General features: G+C 36.8%; 1 protein-coding gene across 2 annotated transcripts; it reads left to right on the top strand.

Annotated features, from left to right (window-relative positions):
* The first annotated feature begins 4,729 nt into the window (after positions 1-4,729).
* Positions 4,730-15,965, top strand: LOC135631883 (protein TPR1-like). Of its 2 annotated transcripts, XM_065139948.1 has the most exons (25): positions 4,730-5,030; positions 5,116-5,295; positions 5,413-5,526; positions 6,554-6,712; positions 6,869-7,043; positions 7,129-7,255; positions 8,073-8,191; positions 8,301-8,436; positions 8,528-8,637; positions 10,448-10,517; positions 10,586-10,659; positions 10,733-10,828; positions 10,913-11,005; positions 11,190-11,317; positions 11,463-11,697; positions 11,775-11,942; positions 12,011-12,106; positions 13,176-13,328; positions 13,418-13,528; positions 13,610-13,789; positions 13,872-14,000; positions 14,076-14,171; positions 14,925-15,107; positions 15,184-15,359; positions 15,573-15,965. In XM_065139948.1, exons 1-25 carry the CDS (start codon positions 4,951-4,953, stop codon positions 15,787-15,789), a joined length of 3,405 nt encoding a protein of 1,134 aa, XP_064996020.1. In that variant the 5' UTR covers positions 4,730-4,950; the 3' UTR covers positions 15,790-15,965. The 2 variants fall into 2 exon arrangements, with proteins under 2 accessions (XP_064996020.1, XP_064996021.1); XM_065139949.1 differs by lacking the exons at positions 4,730-5,030; positions 5,116-5,295 and having other exon boundaries at positions 5,492-5,630.
* Positions 15,966-16,860: the final 895 nt, after the last annotated feature.

Below are 16,860 nucleotides of genomic sequence, written 5' to 3'. Positions count from 1 at the left end.
CTAGATTTATTTACCAAAGAGGAGAATCTTCCAAATGAATGAAATGATACAAATGAATCACTTATCGATATATCTTTTTAAAATATCTTTTTAATGTGATGTTGATAATTTGAGATGCCTGTTTGAATTCATGACATGAGATAATTGAATCCTTAACTTACTCTTTATATGGCTTGAAAATATATGTTTAAAATCTTGCTTGATGTGTTGTTTTATAAGATTTTGCCTTTACGTCTTGAACCTTCATGCTTATCTTGATTTGGCATATAAAGACTAAGGTATGCTTAGATGAAAAAGAATCACTTAAAAAATACTTTTCCCATCTAATCGAGATTAACGATTTCATGATATTTTGTGAATCTCAAAATTGATTTTGTTGACTTGATTATGAGTTTCAAGTTAACAATTTGACTTGAATGAGTTTTATCTAAATCATAATCTTGATCTTGCAAAATTGGAATCACAAATAATATCTTTTGGTATTTATGAATTGATACTCACAATATGAAAGTATTGGTATTCATGACTTGAATTTGATTGAAACATTGCATGCTTAAATTAATCATTCTCCTATGTTTCAAAAATTCTTTAAATGCCTTATATGATGATTGAAAATTAATTTGCTTTATGATGAATCACGAATCATGACTTGATCTATGATATTGATATATTTTAATCATGATCCTTGGTTGTATAATTCTTTGGCTCTATTAAAAAGATTTGTCAAATGAATCATGTCCTTCTTGAATTTTCTTGATATCATGACATGATTTTGTAATATGGCTTGTATAATGATTAAATTTTTTAGCCATTGATTTCTCCCTTCTTTTCGATAATGATAAAGGGGGAGTTAGTTTACTAACCTGCATATTTCAAAGGAAAAAAATTTGCTAGCTCGATCATTTCATTGAAAGAACTTGCTATCATGAACACTACAAATGAATTATAAATCTTGCAATATAAAGAGAACCAAAGAATTGCTATATTGAAAGTAGCAAAAAATGCAAAACTTAGAAAACTTGCAATATAATTGCTCTTGTAATGCTTTGTATCAAAAATAGGTTGATATCCTTAAAAGCATCGCATTAAATTTTTTAGTGTATTGCAATGTATTACATGTATCACAAATTGAAATTTTTTAGACTATTATCATATCATGTTTAACAATTGATGTCTTTCATGACATGATTTCTTTACATTATTGTCTTGTATGTATCATGTGATGATTGAAATATTGATTGATGCAAATTCATAGTTTATGTAAAAGTCTAAATCATTGGTTCCTCTCATTCTTTTCCGCAATGACATAGGGGGAGAAAGATTGCTAGCTCAAGGCAAATGCTGGCTAGCTTGTACTCTTCCCTTCTTTTTGACAAAAACAAAAGGGAGAAAGCTTTTGCTAGTCAGAACATGCAAAGAAAAGCAAAGTGCAATCTTGCACAAAAAGCAAGTGTTGAATTGCCATAATTGAACTTAAGAATTTTGCTATGCTTTTATGCTTATATGTTGTGATGAAAAGCTAGCTTGTATGTAGTAAAACTTGCATATCGTAAAAATTGCTAGCTTGTAGTCTAAAGAGAAGCAAACAGTTGTTATCTCAAGAAAAGCAAACATGCTAAAACTTGCACATCTTTAATTGCTAGGTTGTATGATGATAAAATTTAATATTATGTTTATCATGCAATGATTTGAACTTCTTATCTCTAAACACATAAGAGTAGGAACTTCTCCTTTTTGTTGATGATAAAGGGGGAAAAGTATGATGACATGACATGTTATGAATAAGTTTATGATGACATGTTGCTTTGATTCTTGAATCCAAGAGTTTCTATCAATAAGCCATATTGATATGGGGAGTTTGTTTAAACTCCAAGAGTTAAGTTTAACTCCGTCATCAATTGGTTGTCATCATCAAAAAGGGGGAGATTGTTGAATCTCATATTTTGATGATGAAACCAATTGATAATTGTGTTTATGTTTTAATATATGTTTTGAGTAACGCAGGATGCTTCGATCAGGATGAGACAATTAAAGCAAAAAAATCATGTTGGGTTGGAGGAACATATCAGAAGATTGGACGTCGGGCCGGTGGATCGGTCGACGTATCGATAGAAGGCTTCGGGTCGTGGACTCGGGCATCGGGCCAAGAAGAGCGGGTATTATACCAAGGATATCGGAGTTGCGGAGTCAATTGGCCGATTGGGCAATAGGTCGCAGGAGAGGACGATGCGCCGAATAATCGGATGAAGCGTCGAGGGACCAATGACATGCCAGATAACTTGGTTAATTGCTTAGGATTAATTGTCTCGATCGTAGTTTTATTTTACATGTGCAGGATTAACTACGATGGAAGTAAGACATATAGTAGGAGTTGCACCATAGTCAAAACTATGATTACATTGGGAGTTCGAGAGTTCGACGGAAGTCCGGATGGTCGTCGGAGGTTCTACGGGAACAAATTTGAGAAGTCCAGGAGCTTGCCAAAGAAGCTCGTCGGAACTCGCCAAGTGGATCGTCGCAAGTCCAGGAGTTTGTCGGAAGTCTGCCGGAGCATCGCCGAAGGTTCATTGGATGTTCGTTGGAAGTTCGTCGGAAGCTCGTTGGAAGAAGCGATTGACGCACCAGAGCAAGTTGCGGTAAATGTCTTAAGAAATATCATAGTTAGCATGTAGATTAAGTTAGGAATGGGAGGTGATCCCATTAACTTAATCTGAGGGCTATTGGGTCCTTGATAGACCCAAATTAGGCCGAATGGATCAACACATTCGGACTAGAATTCTTGCTAACGACGGTGGCACTGCCCAGGAGATGGTCTCCCAGGAAAGTTGGGCGGTGCAACCACCCAGGTTAGGCGGTGGCACCGCTTGGGCTCAATCTCTGAGCAATACTGGGTGGTGCAACCGCCCTAGTCAAGCGGTGGCACTGCTTGGGCTCAGTCTCCGAGTGAGACTAGGCGGTGCAATCACCCCTGTCAAGCGGTGGCACCGCCAAGAGGCTTAGTCTCCGAGCTGCCAGGCGGTTGTACCGCCCTAGTTAGGAGGTAGTACCGCCAGGACCTCGGAAATCCGAAAAAAGATATTTTTGAGCTCCAAATTCAAACCAGTTTGAGGCTTATATATACCCCACCCTTTCCTGCATGAAAGGGCACCGAAAATCCAATCTTACTCTATGATTTTTAGAGCTCAAAAGTGTTGTAAAGGCTATAAGTTCTCCTCTCTCTTTTCTTCCAAATTTTGATCTTTCAAGAGAGGAGAGAAAATTCTGTAAGGGTTGTCTCCTAAGCCCGTCAAAAAGAGTGAAACCGTAAAAGGGTGGTTGGCCTTTGCCTATTGAAGAAAGGCCTCTAGTGGACGTTGGTGACCTCATCGGAGGAGGAAGCCAAAAGTGGATGTAAGTCAAGACTGACCGAACCATTCTAAATCTCGGTTTGCATTTATTTTTTGTTCTCTATCTTAACTGCAAACTGCCTCCATAGCTTTACTTTAACTGCACTTTGCCTAATATAAGTTAAAGCAACTTCCGAATCGGCTTTCATACCGAAATCGCTTTGATCGTACGAACGTCGTTTTAAATCGTCGAAAGTTTTCCGCTACACTAATTCACCCCCCCACCCCTCCTCGTTAGTGCTCTTGATCCTAACACTATTGTTCTCTGTTTTTAATTACTTATTATATTTACTTCAAGTCAAACACACTTTCGATATCAATTCCGGTTTAATCGAATCAAGCTTTTCAAAATTATTGAAGTTTTTCGAATCGATGAAATTTTTATCGTAAGTACTAATTCACTCCCCCTTTTAGTGCCAACTTGATCCTAACAATAATAATATTTTTAAACATCTTAAATGATCATTAATGACTTGTACGAAAAATATTAAGAGCAAATTATGTCATATTGCATTTGTTGACATGGTATGAAGTGAAATAAATAATAAGAATGTGAGAAATAACTCCTTTATAGTTTCATTTTGTTGTTCACTTTACAATATATTCTGTATAAGAACACATCAGAATAAATTATGTCATATTACCCTAAATGATTCAAAATAACCCAAAGGATTCTTTATGATTTGTATGAAACACATAAGTATAAATTATGTCATATTACATTTATTGGCATGATATAGAGTAAAATGAATGACAAGAATACGAGAAGTGATCCTTTATAATATTTTTACATATGAATAATCCCTTTGTAGTATTTTTCTATCCACTTAAATTGGTACACCCTATAAACTGATGCGGCTAAAACATGAAAAAAGTAATACTATTAATTTTTTTTAAAAAAATATATATTTTTAACATTAAAAGTACTATTTAAAAAAATAAAATGATAATACTTTTGAACAAAACTAAAAAAAAACTTTTTTAAGAAAAGCGATCATTAATTTTATCTAATTTATTTTAATATTCGTCGTTGGCTAAATACCACACACAAATGTAATAGTCAATCTACAACTTGCCTTATGAAACGTGTCCATCACGCCTTATCCACAAACATACGTTCAAAGAGAAGCCTGCACGAAAATATCGCGAGAACGACGCTATCTCGCGCACTAGGAACACGTCATCTCTCCTTTGGCGGACGTTACGAAGAATATCCACCCGATTTGAACTCCAAGCTTTCGATTCCGCGAAAACCAACGTCCGTTGCCTACCTCTGCTTATCTGATAGGTTCACGTACTTCTGGCATTGGTGAGCGGACTTATCGGTGATAAGTAGGTGGAAAAGTCCGGGAGGACTGCAAAACCGCATCGAGGAAAGGGAGGAACTCGGATGGGTCGCCAAACCCTAGACATTCCCCTACCGCTTTGAATTCTCGCGCGCGCTGCTTGATTTCGACGACGCCTCCCTCGAATTCGTGGTGCCCCTGCTCTCCGCCACTGCTCCAGCTCCAATTCGATCTCTTTGTCGGACTTCCTCGCCCTGGTTTGAGCTCTGATCACTGGTATGTCATCGCTAAGCCGGGAGCTGGTGTTCCTCATACTCCAGTTCCTGGATGAGGAGAAGTTCAAGGAATCGTTCCACAAGTGAGTTTCTTGCATGCTTGGCTGCTCGGTTTTGTTTCGGTTGGTTTTGGTTTGAAAGTTTCGTGTTTCTGCGGTTTGATGGCAGGCTAGAGCAGGAATCGGGGTTTTTCTTTAATATGAAATACTTTGAGGAGAAGGCACAGGCGGGAGAGTGGGATGAGGTGGAGAAGTATCTATCGGGGTTCACTAAGGTTGATGATAATAGGTACTCGATGAAGATTTTCTTTGAGATTAGGAAACAGAAGTATTTGGAGGCGCTTGACAGGTTTGTCTTTGGCTTCTCTTTTCCCTGTTTCCTTTAGTTTCGATTGATGTATAGTACATATAGATAAAAGGTTGCAACTTTGACCTATCTGATGTTTCAAAATTGTTCTGTTCTCAGGCATGACAGGGCAACGGCAGTTGAAATACTAATAAAGGATCTCAAGGTTTTCTCGACATTTAATGAGGAGTTGTATAAAGAGATTACTCAGCTTCTCACCCTTGAAAATTTTAGGTGGTTGACCTTTCCTCAAAGTATATCTGTTCGATTAAGGATTTATACATGGTAGAACAAGAAAAAGATTTGAAAAAAACGCAAAAACTACTTGCAGAATACAGGTAAAAACCGACATTTGGATAAAAAGGTTAGGAATACCTTTTCCGACTTCATCTCTTTGTGAGATTTGATTATCACTTGGCTCAATAGGTTCTATATTCTGATTGCATACGGGCAACATGAGCTGAAACTGAAAATTTGAACTTATTCTCATCAACATATAACTAACCATGCAATTATGATGCATATCAATTTTTTTTATTTGAGAGAGTATTTGAGCTATTGGCTAACTTTTCTATGGACCCGTAGATGAATCTAAACACTGAAGAGGAGAAGGTGCATCTCAATTATGAGGAGCTTGCAAGTGAAGAGACAATCAGTTAGAAGACTGATTGTGTGCATTGTGAAGAATGTGTGTTTACTATTTTGATGTGGTTATTAAAACAAAGGCAGCTTATTGGTAAATTGCAAGTATAGTTACAAAAACAAAAGAAGTTTATTGGTATATCTATTTCATTCTAGGAAATCAATCTGATATATAACTTTAGTACAAACTAAATTGGGGGTGGGGCTGGGTGGGGCTGGATTAAAAGCATAATGGTAGAAATCAGATTGGAAGCATAAAATGGAATTGCCAAAACTGTTGAAAAGCAAAATTGAATTGAAACTTTAGACCTTGGGTGGGGCTGTATGCTGGTCGAGAGTTGTAATATTTGTGTTCCTGAATAGAAGATTATTGTTTTTTTTTTGGTTAAATTTTCTGGTTATTTGAGGCATTTGTTCTGAAGCCTTCTGTTGGCTGGTTCCTTAACCTGGTATATTCATATAGTTTTTACATATTTCCCCTCACTTTATTCAGATATGCTTTTTAATAAAGGCTTTTTCATTGTGTGATATAATTATGTGATTGTCAACTTTTGGTTATGTCAATTTTTGCTACGTTTGCTCCAAAAATGTTTGACCAATTCTTCATTTTATCTCTCAGGGAAAATGAACAGTTATCTAAATATGGTGATACTAAGTCTGCCCGAAGTATCATGCTTATAGAACTGAAGAAGCTAATTGAAGCAAATCCTCTCTTTAGGGAGAAGCTAGTTTTTCCTACTCTTAAAGCTTCACGGTTGCGAACTCTGATTAACCAAAGGTAGAAATATTGACAATGGAATTCTCTTTACCTGGTCTATTACTCTTCTAAACTAGTTATTTAATGCTAAAGAGCAGTTTTTTTGTCATTAGCGAAGATATGCATGAACCCTTATTAAATGGTTGGTTGCTAACTTGTGGTAGCATTGCATTACAGCTTGAACTGGCAGCATCAGCTGTGTAAGAATCCAAGGCCAAATCCTGACATCAGGACATTATTCACAGACCATACTTGTGCTCCTCCAAATGGAGCTCGTGCTTCACCGGTACCTGTTCCGCTTGCAGCTGCACCAAAAGCTGCTGGTACATATACACCACTTGGGGCTCATGGGGTATGTTGGATGATGTGTTGTCCTTTATGATGAGCTTCATTTGAGGAATGGGAAATTGAGCATTTTGTTTGTTCTTATCCTCCAGCCGTTTCCACCTCAGGCAGCTTCAAATGCTAGTGCTTTAGCTGGTTGGATGGCTAATGCTGCTGCTTCATCCTCTGTCCAGTCTGCTGTCGTTACAGCATCATCAATACCTGTTCCACTGAATCAAGGTTTAACTTTATAGTTGTCCTCATCTTTGTATAAGATCTGATGAAATATTAACCCCTTGTCAAATGCCAATCAACATTATTCAACTAGTTCCTTTTTTGTGGAAAAAACAGATGGACAACCTTCCACTTCCTGTCCTGAATTGATCTTTAAGTGCTCTATCTTCTGTGAAATAGCCTTATATCATTTCCTGTCCTGTCAGCATATGTCGATGGAGATATTGACTTGGCACTCAGAGGTCATAACGATTTTGATGAAAATTATGATTTGACACTCATGGTGCCTTCCTGGATTTTTAATTTTTCCATGTCATCCATTTGGGACTCTGAGGTCATAACAAATTTGATGAAAATGATGATTTGACACTCATGGTGCCTTCCTGGATTTTTATTTTTTCCATGTCATCCATTTGGGATGCTAGTTGATCCTTAGGCATGAGTTTGAGAAACTGAAGTTGCCAACTTAGGCTTCTCATTTAAGTTATATGGCAACTGGGCTTCAAATCAGCATTGGACAGAAGGGAGTATGAGGGTATTTCAAGAAAGGTCAAGAACTTATGAAGGCAACTGAGTCATAGAGGGGTTCACTTTGCAAAGAACACGAGTACAGAACTTTCTATTCAATTTTCCTGTGATTTCTTGGATTCTTTATGTTCTGTAGAAATTGTATTTATGATTATGAGTTTATTTGTCCATCCCTTTGTCAATATTATTTACAGTTGCATGTTCTGGTTAATATGCTAAAACTATTTGCTGCCAGAAAATAAAGGTGAATATGAGAAAAGCTAATTTTGTTGTAACTTCTCTCTTTATCTACCAGTTTCTATCATGAAACGCCCAAGAACTCCTCCAAATACCATCAGCATGTCGGACTATCAAAATGTGGAATCTGAGCAGCTGATGAAGCGTCTGCGGCCTGGTTCACATCCAGTCGATGAGGCATGATGAAATTTCAAATATCAATGTTGCAAGTTTGCAATGTTCAAATGTAATTTGTACTGGATGTGTTCTCATTGATTTTACAAGTAATGGTGTTTTCCCTATGCAGGTCACATATCCTGCTGCTCTTCCACAAGTTACATGGTCATTGGATGACCTGCCAAGAGTTGTAGCTTGCTCCTTGACACAGGGATCCAATGTGACTAGCATGGATTTTCATCCTTCTCATCACACAGTACTTCTTGGTATGACTCCATTCTTTGATTGTATCCTGGGGGATGGGGAACTTATTCCATGTTGGTTAGATATTTTCAATCTTATCCTTTTATTTTCCAGTGGGATCTGTAAATGGTGAAATCACACTATGGGAGATTGGTCTCAGAGAAAAGCTGGTGTCAAAGCAGTTCAGAGTATGGGAAATGGCTGCTTGTTCACCGCAATTCCAGGTCTAAAGAAGAACTCACTCCTGTATTTCTTTAATTCAACTTGCAAACTGTCAGTGATATATTCCATGTGATGGTATAAGTACAAGAACATAGCATGTGGTGCTTTCATAGTCTCTCTTGCTATGTGTTATTGTGTTCTTAAATGCACTCTGGCCTTAATATACTATTTCAATTGAAGTGCAGACATAAAAGAATAAGCTATAATTCTCTTGATGCGGTTATTGTGCCATATGTTTGGTGATTAGGATTAGTGCATAGTGACAATGGCATTAGCAAGGAAAATTTTTATTATAAATATGGTAACATCGTATGAGGATAAAATAAGATAATAGTATAGGAAGTTTAACATGTCAATAGAAACTAATTAAGTGCACACTGAACTAGTGGTAGATCAATTTGGATCAGATGCTGAATAGAAGGGGAATACCATAGAAGATATAGTTAGAAATAAGAAGTATTATTACCCTTGGATAATTGGAGGTAATTTTTGGAGCGGAGTTAAATGTTTGTGAGCTTTGGTATAACGATAAGGTTGCTCGTTTATGACCTGAGAGGCTTGGGTTCAAGTTTCAAAAACAGTCTCTCTAAATATAGAATTACGACTATGGACATTGATCTTCCCCCAAATCTGCATCAGTGGGATCCTTGTGTGCTGGGTTTGCCCTTATTTAGCATAGCTAAATGCTAGGCAAGATCAAATGTTGCTGACCTCATAATGCTGCTGTGTTTTGTCTAGGGTCAACTAGCTGGAGTATCTATTAATGGTTGATTTGTGACTCACCGCTTGATATCAGTGCATGATCTTGTTGACTAAAACAATTAATGGAGGCTTATTGAAATGCATTTTAAAATCACAATGTTATCATCATTGTAGTTAAATGCTGGCATGGTTAGTATGGGCATGGTGGCTATAAAGAGTGTCAGTGTAATGCTAACACAGTCTACATTAACCAGCAAAGTGCACCATGCTGGTGTGCATGGGTTAACATGTAATGGTGCATACAGCCTTACCGAATACTTCAGCTCCAAGTTGTGATTGCCTTTACTATTCGTTCTGTTCCAGGTGGCCTTGATTTGTTGTCCCTTTTTTTTTTTTTGGGCAAAGGGTAAGTGGCAAATGGGGATTCGATCCCAGAACCTTACGATAAACTGTCAATGTCTTTATCAGTTAAGCTAGCTGGCACCTTCGTCTTTCTCTCATATCTTTCCAAACTGTAGACCTTTGCTCAACCTTTTTGTCTTTGTATATGTTGTCACCATTCGATGCTTTTTAGAATTTAATTATATTTGCTTGTTGGTCTCCAAGGTCCTTGTACCTCTATTTGAGGTTGGAAAGTTGTGTTCCTTATGTCTGAGCCGACTTTTGGCTGAAGTATTTGTTAATAATTTCTTTGTATGCATCCTTGCCCTTTCTTTAGGGCAGTATTTTGCTTTTTGATGACTTCAAATATCAAACAAGAGAAGAACTTGGCATTTTTGAATTGCTTTGCAGGTCTATGCTTTTTAGTAGACCATGCCAAAAAGTTCAGTAGGATTGATAAATGGTTTTGTACTAATGTCCATGAGTTTGTCAGTATGCTGATCTGTAAGGTGCAAGTTCTTTAGATATTTTACTGGTCCATGTATGCGCAATATTATAATTTTCTCTGATTTTATTGCCTGAACATGTCTTATAACTTTCTGCCAAGTAAACATTTTTCTCTAGATGATGCACATCATTTATTTTCTACTGCCTGAGTAATAGACAATTCTGATACTGGTATCTCTCTTTCCAACTCAATTTGCTTGATATGTGTTACACATTTTACAGAGTGCCATTGTCAAAGACTCTTCTATATCAATTACCCGAGTTATTTGGAGTCCAGATGGAAATTTGATTGGTATTTTCTTTTCTTGGATAAGATCCAATCATTTATTTAATTTGCTTAGATTTGAGTTGTATATACAGGGATTGCATTCACGAAACACTTGATTCATTTACATGGATATCAGGCACCAAATGATCTCTGCCAAGTTATCGAGGTCTTGCGAAACATTTTGATTTCTTCTTACATTAGATGTATCAGTGGCTAAATACTTTGCTTTTTTTTAACAGATTGATGCTCATGTTGGAGGAGTCAATGACATAGTATTCTCTCATCCAAGTAAACAACTTTGCGTGGTCACTTGTGGAGATGATAAGCTTATAAAGGTGTAAACAGTCAAATGTTGTTCTCTTTTATTTTTTGGTGTTGTTCCTTTCAATGGTTTTCATAGAGATCATGCACATCTGTAGGTGTGGGATTTAAATGGTCAAAGGCTTTTTGTCTTTGAAGGACATGAGGCACCTGTCTATTCTATTTGCCCCCACCGCAAAGAAAATATTCAGGTATGTTAATACTGGTTCATGTTTACCTAGCAGCATTTTTCTTAAAGTATTCCTCTGTACTGTGGACTGTTCTTAGTCAATTTTTGTAGTATCAAACTTTACAGCTGTGGTCATTCACTTGAACTTTTTGCTAATATCTCTAGTTTCATCCTTGTGATAACTTTAAACTGTTTTGCATTTGTAGTTTATCTTCTCAACTTCCCTTGATGGAAAAATAAAAGCATGGCTGTATGACAATATAGGGTCCAGAGTTGACTATGATGCTCCTGGGCGTTGGAGTACCACAATGCTTTATAGTGCTGATGGAAGTCGGTAAGATGATTAATACTGAAGATATATATGTGTACATATGTATGTATGCATGCATACACACATATATGTATGTGTGTGTGTGTGTGTGTACATACATACATATGTATGTCTATTGGCCATTAACTGTCTATTGGTTAAAATGCAGATTGTTCTCATGTGGAACTAGCAAAGATGGAGACTGTTTTCTTGTTGAGTGGAATGAAAGTGAAGGATCCATAAAGAGGCAATACACTGGCTTCCGGAAGAAGTCCACTGTTGTTGTGCAGTTTGATACTGCACAAAATCATTTTTTGGCTGCTGGAGAAGATAATTTAATAAAATTTTGGGATGTAGACAACATTAACATGCTTACAAGCACTGAAGCTGATGGTGGACTTCCTGTAAGTATATTGTATGTAGTAAAGAATTGGAAGTACTTTTATTTTATTGTTTGACATGGGCATATCAATTAATTCAGAGTCGTCCACGATTGAGATTTAACAAGGAAGGAAATCTTCTTGCTGTTACAACTGTAGATAATGGCTTTAAGATACTAGCTAATGCAGATGGTCTTAGGATCTTACGATCCTTTGGAAGTCGCTCCTTGGAACCATTTAGAGCTCAACATGAAGCTTCTCCTATCAAGGTGAGAACCTCCCTTTTCAAAATGAATATACATACCGGCTTTCTTAGCAGTTCATATTTCATAATCAGGTTTCATGTTCACCTGTGGTGGCAAATATCTCACCAAACATCAGCATTGTGGACCGTTTGGACAGAAATTCTCCTGCAAAGCCCTCTATTATTCTTGTATGTTCCATAAAAGAGTATATTTTTTAGGGCCTCACGGGCATAGTGCTTTTTCCTTTTCTGCTATTTTTTGGAGTAAATGGAGAAATTGTGCTGTTTATTATTTTCTTGAATAAACATATGTGTGTAGCATTATGAATTTTTTTACCAATTCCTCCTTGAAAATATTGGACTTGACTACTGGAAAAACTCATAATTATAAAGGAAAACCAAATATACTATATCATTTTGTTCCATGTATATGCTTATATATGTATCTTTATGCTTGTATATTTTTGCTTTAACACCCCTGGTTTTATTCTCACATTACACTAGATTGTTAATACTTAACATTTTGAGTCAGTGGTTTAGAACTTAATTAAATTAATACTCGAATTGAGATGATCGAATACTAGAGCATGGTGAGAAGATCAAGTAGGAAAGCATTACCCATTGAAGGGGCTCTAGAGCACATCACAACATGGAGCTACCACTGATCTAAGCCTCACATGCACCATGCTAGGGTTTGATTATAGGCATTGCTGAGGATGTTGAGACTTTAAGTGGGGAGATCATAAATAATCCCAATTTAGTTCCACATCAGAAATTGGCTAAGACAAAGTAACTTATAAGAGTTTGATTGAGTATGCTACTAAAATTTTATTGGTTTAAGTTCAATGAAATTAATTAGTGTAGTACTGTTAATCTTAGTAGTTAAGGCTCAACGAAGTTGATGAGTTAGCTATCCATCAGGTAGGGTCATGACACTCACAGCATCCAGCAAGTAATTGATGCTTTCATTTAAAGAGATTTCGATTCTTCCAGATTGTCTTATCTTGATGCCCCATAATTTTAGACTTCCTATTTGTGTACTTGTGTATCCAATAGTAAATTTGCAGCAATATTAAACAACACTTAAGCATAATGCTTTTAGTATCTGTTAAGGGCTTGGCTTTATGGTCAGTAACTCCCTGTTGATTCTCAAGTTCTTGACTTAGAATTAACTTGGCTTCACCTACATTCTGCCTAGATGTGGAGTAGGATTTAGTTTAGTCTTTTCCTTATGTTATTAGATTGGGTTTTGTTGCAGAGTGGGGGTGATCCAACTCCTAGGAATGTAGATAATAAGCCAAAAATTTCAGAAGAGTTGCAGGATAAGACGAAGTCATGGGAGTTGGCTGAAATTTTGAATGCAAAACAATGCCGAGTTGCTAGCATGCCAGATACTGATTCTGCCTGCAAGGTGCAAGCACTGAGTTCGTTTTGTAATTAATGCTGGTAGTGTTATATATTCTGGAAGTTAAAGGGTTTGCAATCAATAATAAAACACAGGTTGCAAGGCTTCTTTACACAAATTCTGGTGTTGGCTTATTAGCTTTGGGGTCTAATGCTATTCAGAGACTGTGGAAGTGGAGCCGCAATGAGCAAAACCCCAGTGGCAAGGTATTCTTTTATATTTGTTGTGTACATTTCTTTTAAGATACTTGATGAGGAAGGATTATTTAAATTGGTGTGCTTTTAAAGGCCACTGCCAGTGTTGTTCCACAACATTGGCAACCAAACAGTGGTCTTCTTATGACTAATGATGCATCAGATACAAACTCTGAAGAGGCAGTCCCTTGTATTGCGCTTTCAAAGAATGATTCATATGTCATGTCTGCATGTGGCGGGAAAATTTCTTTGTTTAATATGATGACATTTAAGGTAGTCTCAGTGCCTATCTCCAATGTAACTTATTTTGTGTTGAATTCTTTGTGTCAAAGGTGTGCACTTTTGTACCTTGCAGGTAATGACAACATTCATGTCCCCCCCACCAGCTTCGACATTTTTAGCATTCCATCCACAGGACAACAACATTATAGCAATTGGAATGGAAGATTCAACCATCCACATATACAATGTTAGGGTGGATGAGGTAACAACTCTGCTGAATTATGCTGATTTGTGATGCTGTTGTTCATACTGGCTTGGTTTTGCCTATTTTTGTCAGGTCAAAACAAAACTGAAGGGTCACCAGAAGCGCATAAGTGGGTTAGCATTTTCAAACAATCTTGGTATCCTTGTATCTTCAGGTGCTGATGCACAGGTCAGTAAGAAAATTGGTTGTTGGTTTCCTTACATACGTCAGATCTTCAAATCTTAATCTATGTTAACGTTCATAGGTAACTTGTCTGTATATGCATGCCTAGAAAACCATTCATATTTTAGAAATTTCAAGTTGGTTGAAATTGTAATTCTTCTAGTTTTCTACTAAGGTTATGACCCATTTGCTCTGATTTTAGTTGCAATATGTGTACAAGGGGTAACATTTTATGGTATTATACCATTAAGATGTTCTCTAACAGAAGATTCAACTAGTTCACAGTGAGCAGATAGAAGGCAGAAACCTTTGCATCAAAATGGCAATGTTACATTTTATGGTATTATACATGAAGCATGTTATGGTTATGCAATGAGATTATATTGTTGAGTTCTCTAAATTTTGAACTTTTCATATTATGCTATGAGATTATCTTCTCCATATTACTAACCATCAACTAAATTTAGTCATATTCACTAGATGTTTAGGCACTTTAAGTTGTGTATGTTTCAGGTTTGCTGAAACTTGATTACCTACAATTTGCCTGGCACATGATCCTGTTTTATGGCACTAGTCTCTATGATTTAAGTTTAAATTTCTATCTTTTGGTTGCCCTATGAGCCATTGTAAATGGTTTTATTTTCCTGTTACCAGATTCAGTTGAATAGTTTTAATAGTCTGATGACTGACATTAATATTTGCAATTTATAGGTTTTCTGTTAAACATGAATATTTGATGGTACGACTTATTTTTTTCAGCTTTGCATATGGAACACGGAGACCTGGGAGAAAAAGAAATCTCTGGCTATTCAATTGCCTACTGGAAAGACACCAGCTAGTGATACCCGGGTCCAGTTTAATTCTGATCAAAGTCGCTTGTTTGTAGTCCATGAAACACAGCTAGCTATATATGATGCCTCCAACACTGAGCGTATCCAACAGGTGATATATAATAGTGAGATTTGTTTCACCATGGTTGTGCTCCACTATTTCTGATGAATGTTTTCTTATTATACAGTGGGTTCCTCAAGATGCCCTATCTGCTCCTATATCATATGCATCATACTCGTGCAACAGTCAACTTGTTTATGCTTCCTTCTGTGATGGTAATATTGGTGTGTTTGATGCTGACAACTTGCGATTGCGATGCCGAATTGCCCCATCGGCGTACATGACTCCTGCTGCTGCAAGCAGGTAGTTTAACTTTGGTATCATTTTTTTTATTTCTTGCAGCAACAAAAGAATTTTCTTTTGAAAAATTGTAGTTTCACCTGAGACAGCAGTATTTCTCCTACCATCTTTTATTGTTGGAACAGCTGCTGTTCTCTCTAACTCGAGTGTTTTTATTAGAGTGTCAGTAGAATTGCAGAGCTCAACTGCTGATAAACAAGCAATTTCATTTTTCAGCAACCTGCCAGTGTACCCTCTTGTCATTGCGGTGCATCCACAAGAGCCAAATCAGTTTGCTGTTGGTTTGGCAGATGGAGCAGTTAAAGTATTCGAGCCTTTGGAGTCTGAAGGAAAATGGGGAGCTCCTGTACCGGTTGATAATGGGGTACATGGTAGCAGGGCGCAAGCATCATCGACTACAAGCAATTCTGCAGTGGACCAGCTCCAAAGATGATTGTTGCATCACTGTAAATGTTCTAATCTTTAGACCAAGAACCCCATATTTGTGTTGTACCAATTGTAGGTTTCATTTAACTAATTTCAACTTTTCTTTTATACCTCTGTATGTGATTCCTGAAAGGTAACCATAAAAATAGAATCAATAAGAATGGATGTGTATGTTTGATACTAGTTGTGAGATACTAATTTGATACTTAAAATCCTTGTTGTGACAATTGGTTTAGATTTATTGTTTGACGTGCTCTACTTCAATTTCTTGGGCCTTTATTTTCTACTGAAAATTAGTATTTGTTTGTATATTCTATAAATAGAAAATAAAAATTATTAGATTATGTGGTCTTATTTAATTAGGCAAGATATATTATAGATATGATTGGATTTTAATTATGATTATTGGTCAATAAAAAGAAGTTCATGTTAAAGTAGGATTCTTTAGGAGATAATCTTGATAGGAGGAATTCTTCTAATAATTTATCCTAGACCCTTTGCTTTCACTTATAAATAAACAGAATCTCTAGGGGTTAAAGAAAATGCATCTCAATACAGTTGATAGATTAAAGTTTTTCTCTCAATCTGGCTAATCCATATGGTCTTGTGAAAAAATAGAAAGAGAGGAGAAGGATCTAGTTCTCCTTGCATATTGATATTCAGATTAGATAAGATTTATTCTTCTGAACAACAATGAAAGGTACGCGTCGTAATATTGTTAGATCTAATTTTATTTGATTTCATGATTATAGATTTTATATTAACAATTGGTATCAGAGCCTAGGTTCTTGAGATTAAATATATTAGATCTATTATTTTTGTTTATGATGCATAAATGATTCATTAGATATTATTGATATGTTTTGCTCTATCGCTAATTGTGAACAATGAAAGCCGTTGAAGGGCCATGTACCACCTTGCAGCGGCACATCACGGTCGCGTGCGGGCATAGGTCCGCTTGCGAGCGGTGGCTGCACCACGCAACGTGCGCGTCGCAATGGTTGGGTTGGGCAACGTGCGCATTGCAATGCATGCGTCGGCGATCGCACGCAGGTAGGAGTCGCGCACAGCTAGGGAG

Source organism: Musa acuminata, chromosome BXJ3-2 (genome assembly GCF_036884655.1).
Source record: "Musa acuminata AAA Group cultivar baxijiao chromosome BXJ3-2, Cavendish_Baxijiao_AAA, whole genome shotgun sequence".
Lineage (NCBI taxonomy): Eukaryota > Viridiplantae > Streptophyta > Magnoliopsida > Zingiberales > Musaceae > Musa > Musa acuminata.
Note: the sequence above shows the minus strand (reverse complement) of the source record. Positions and strands in the feature narration are given on the sequence as shown.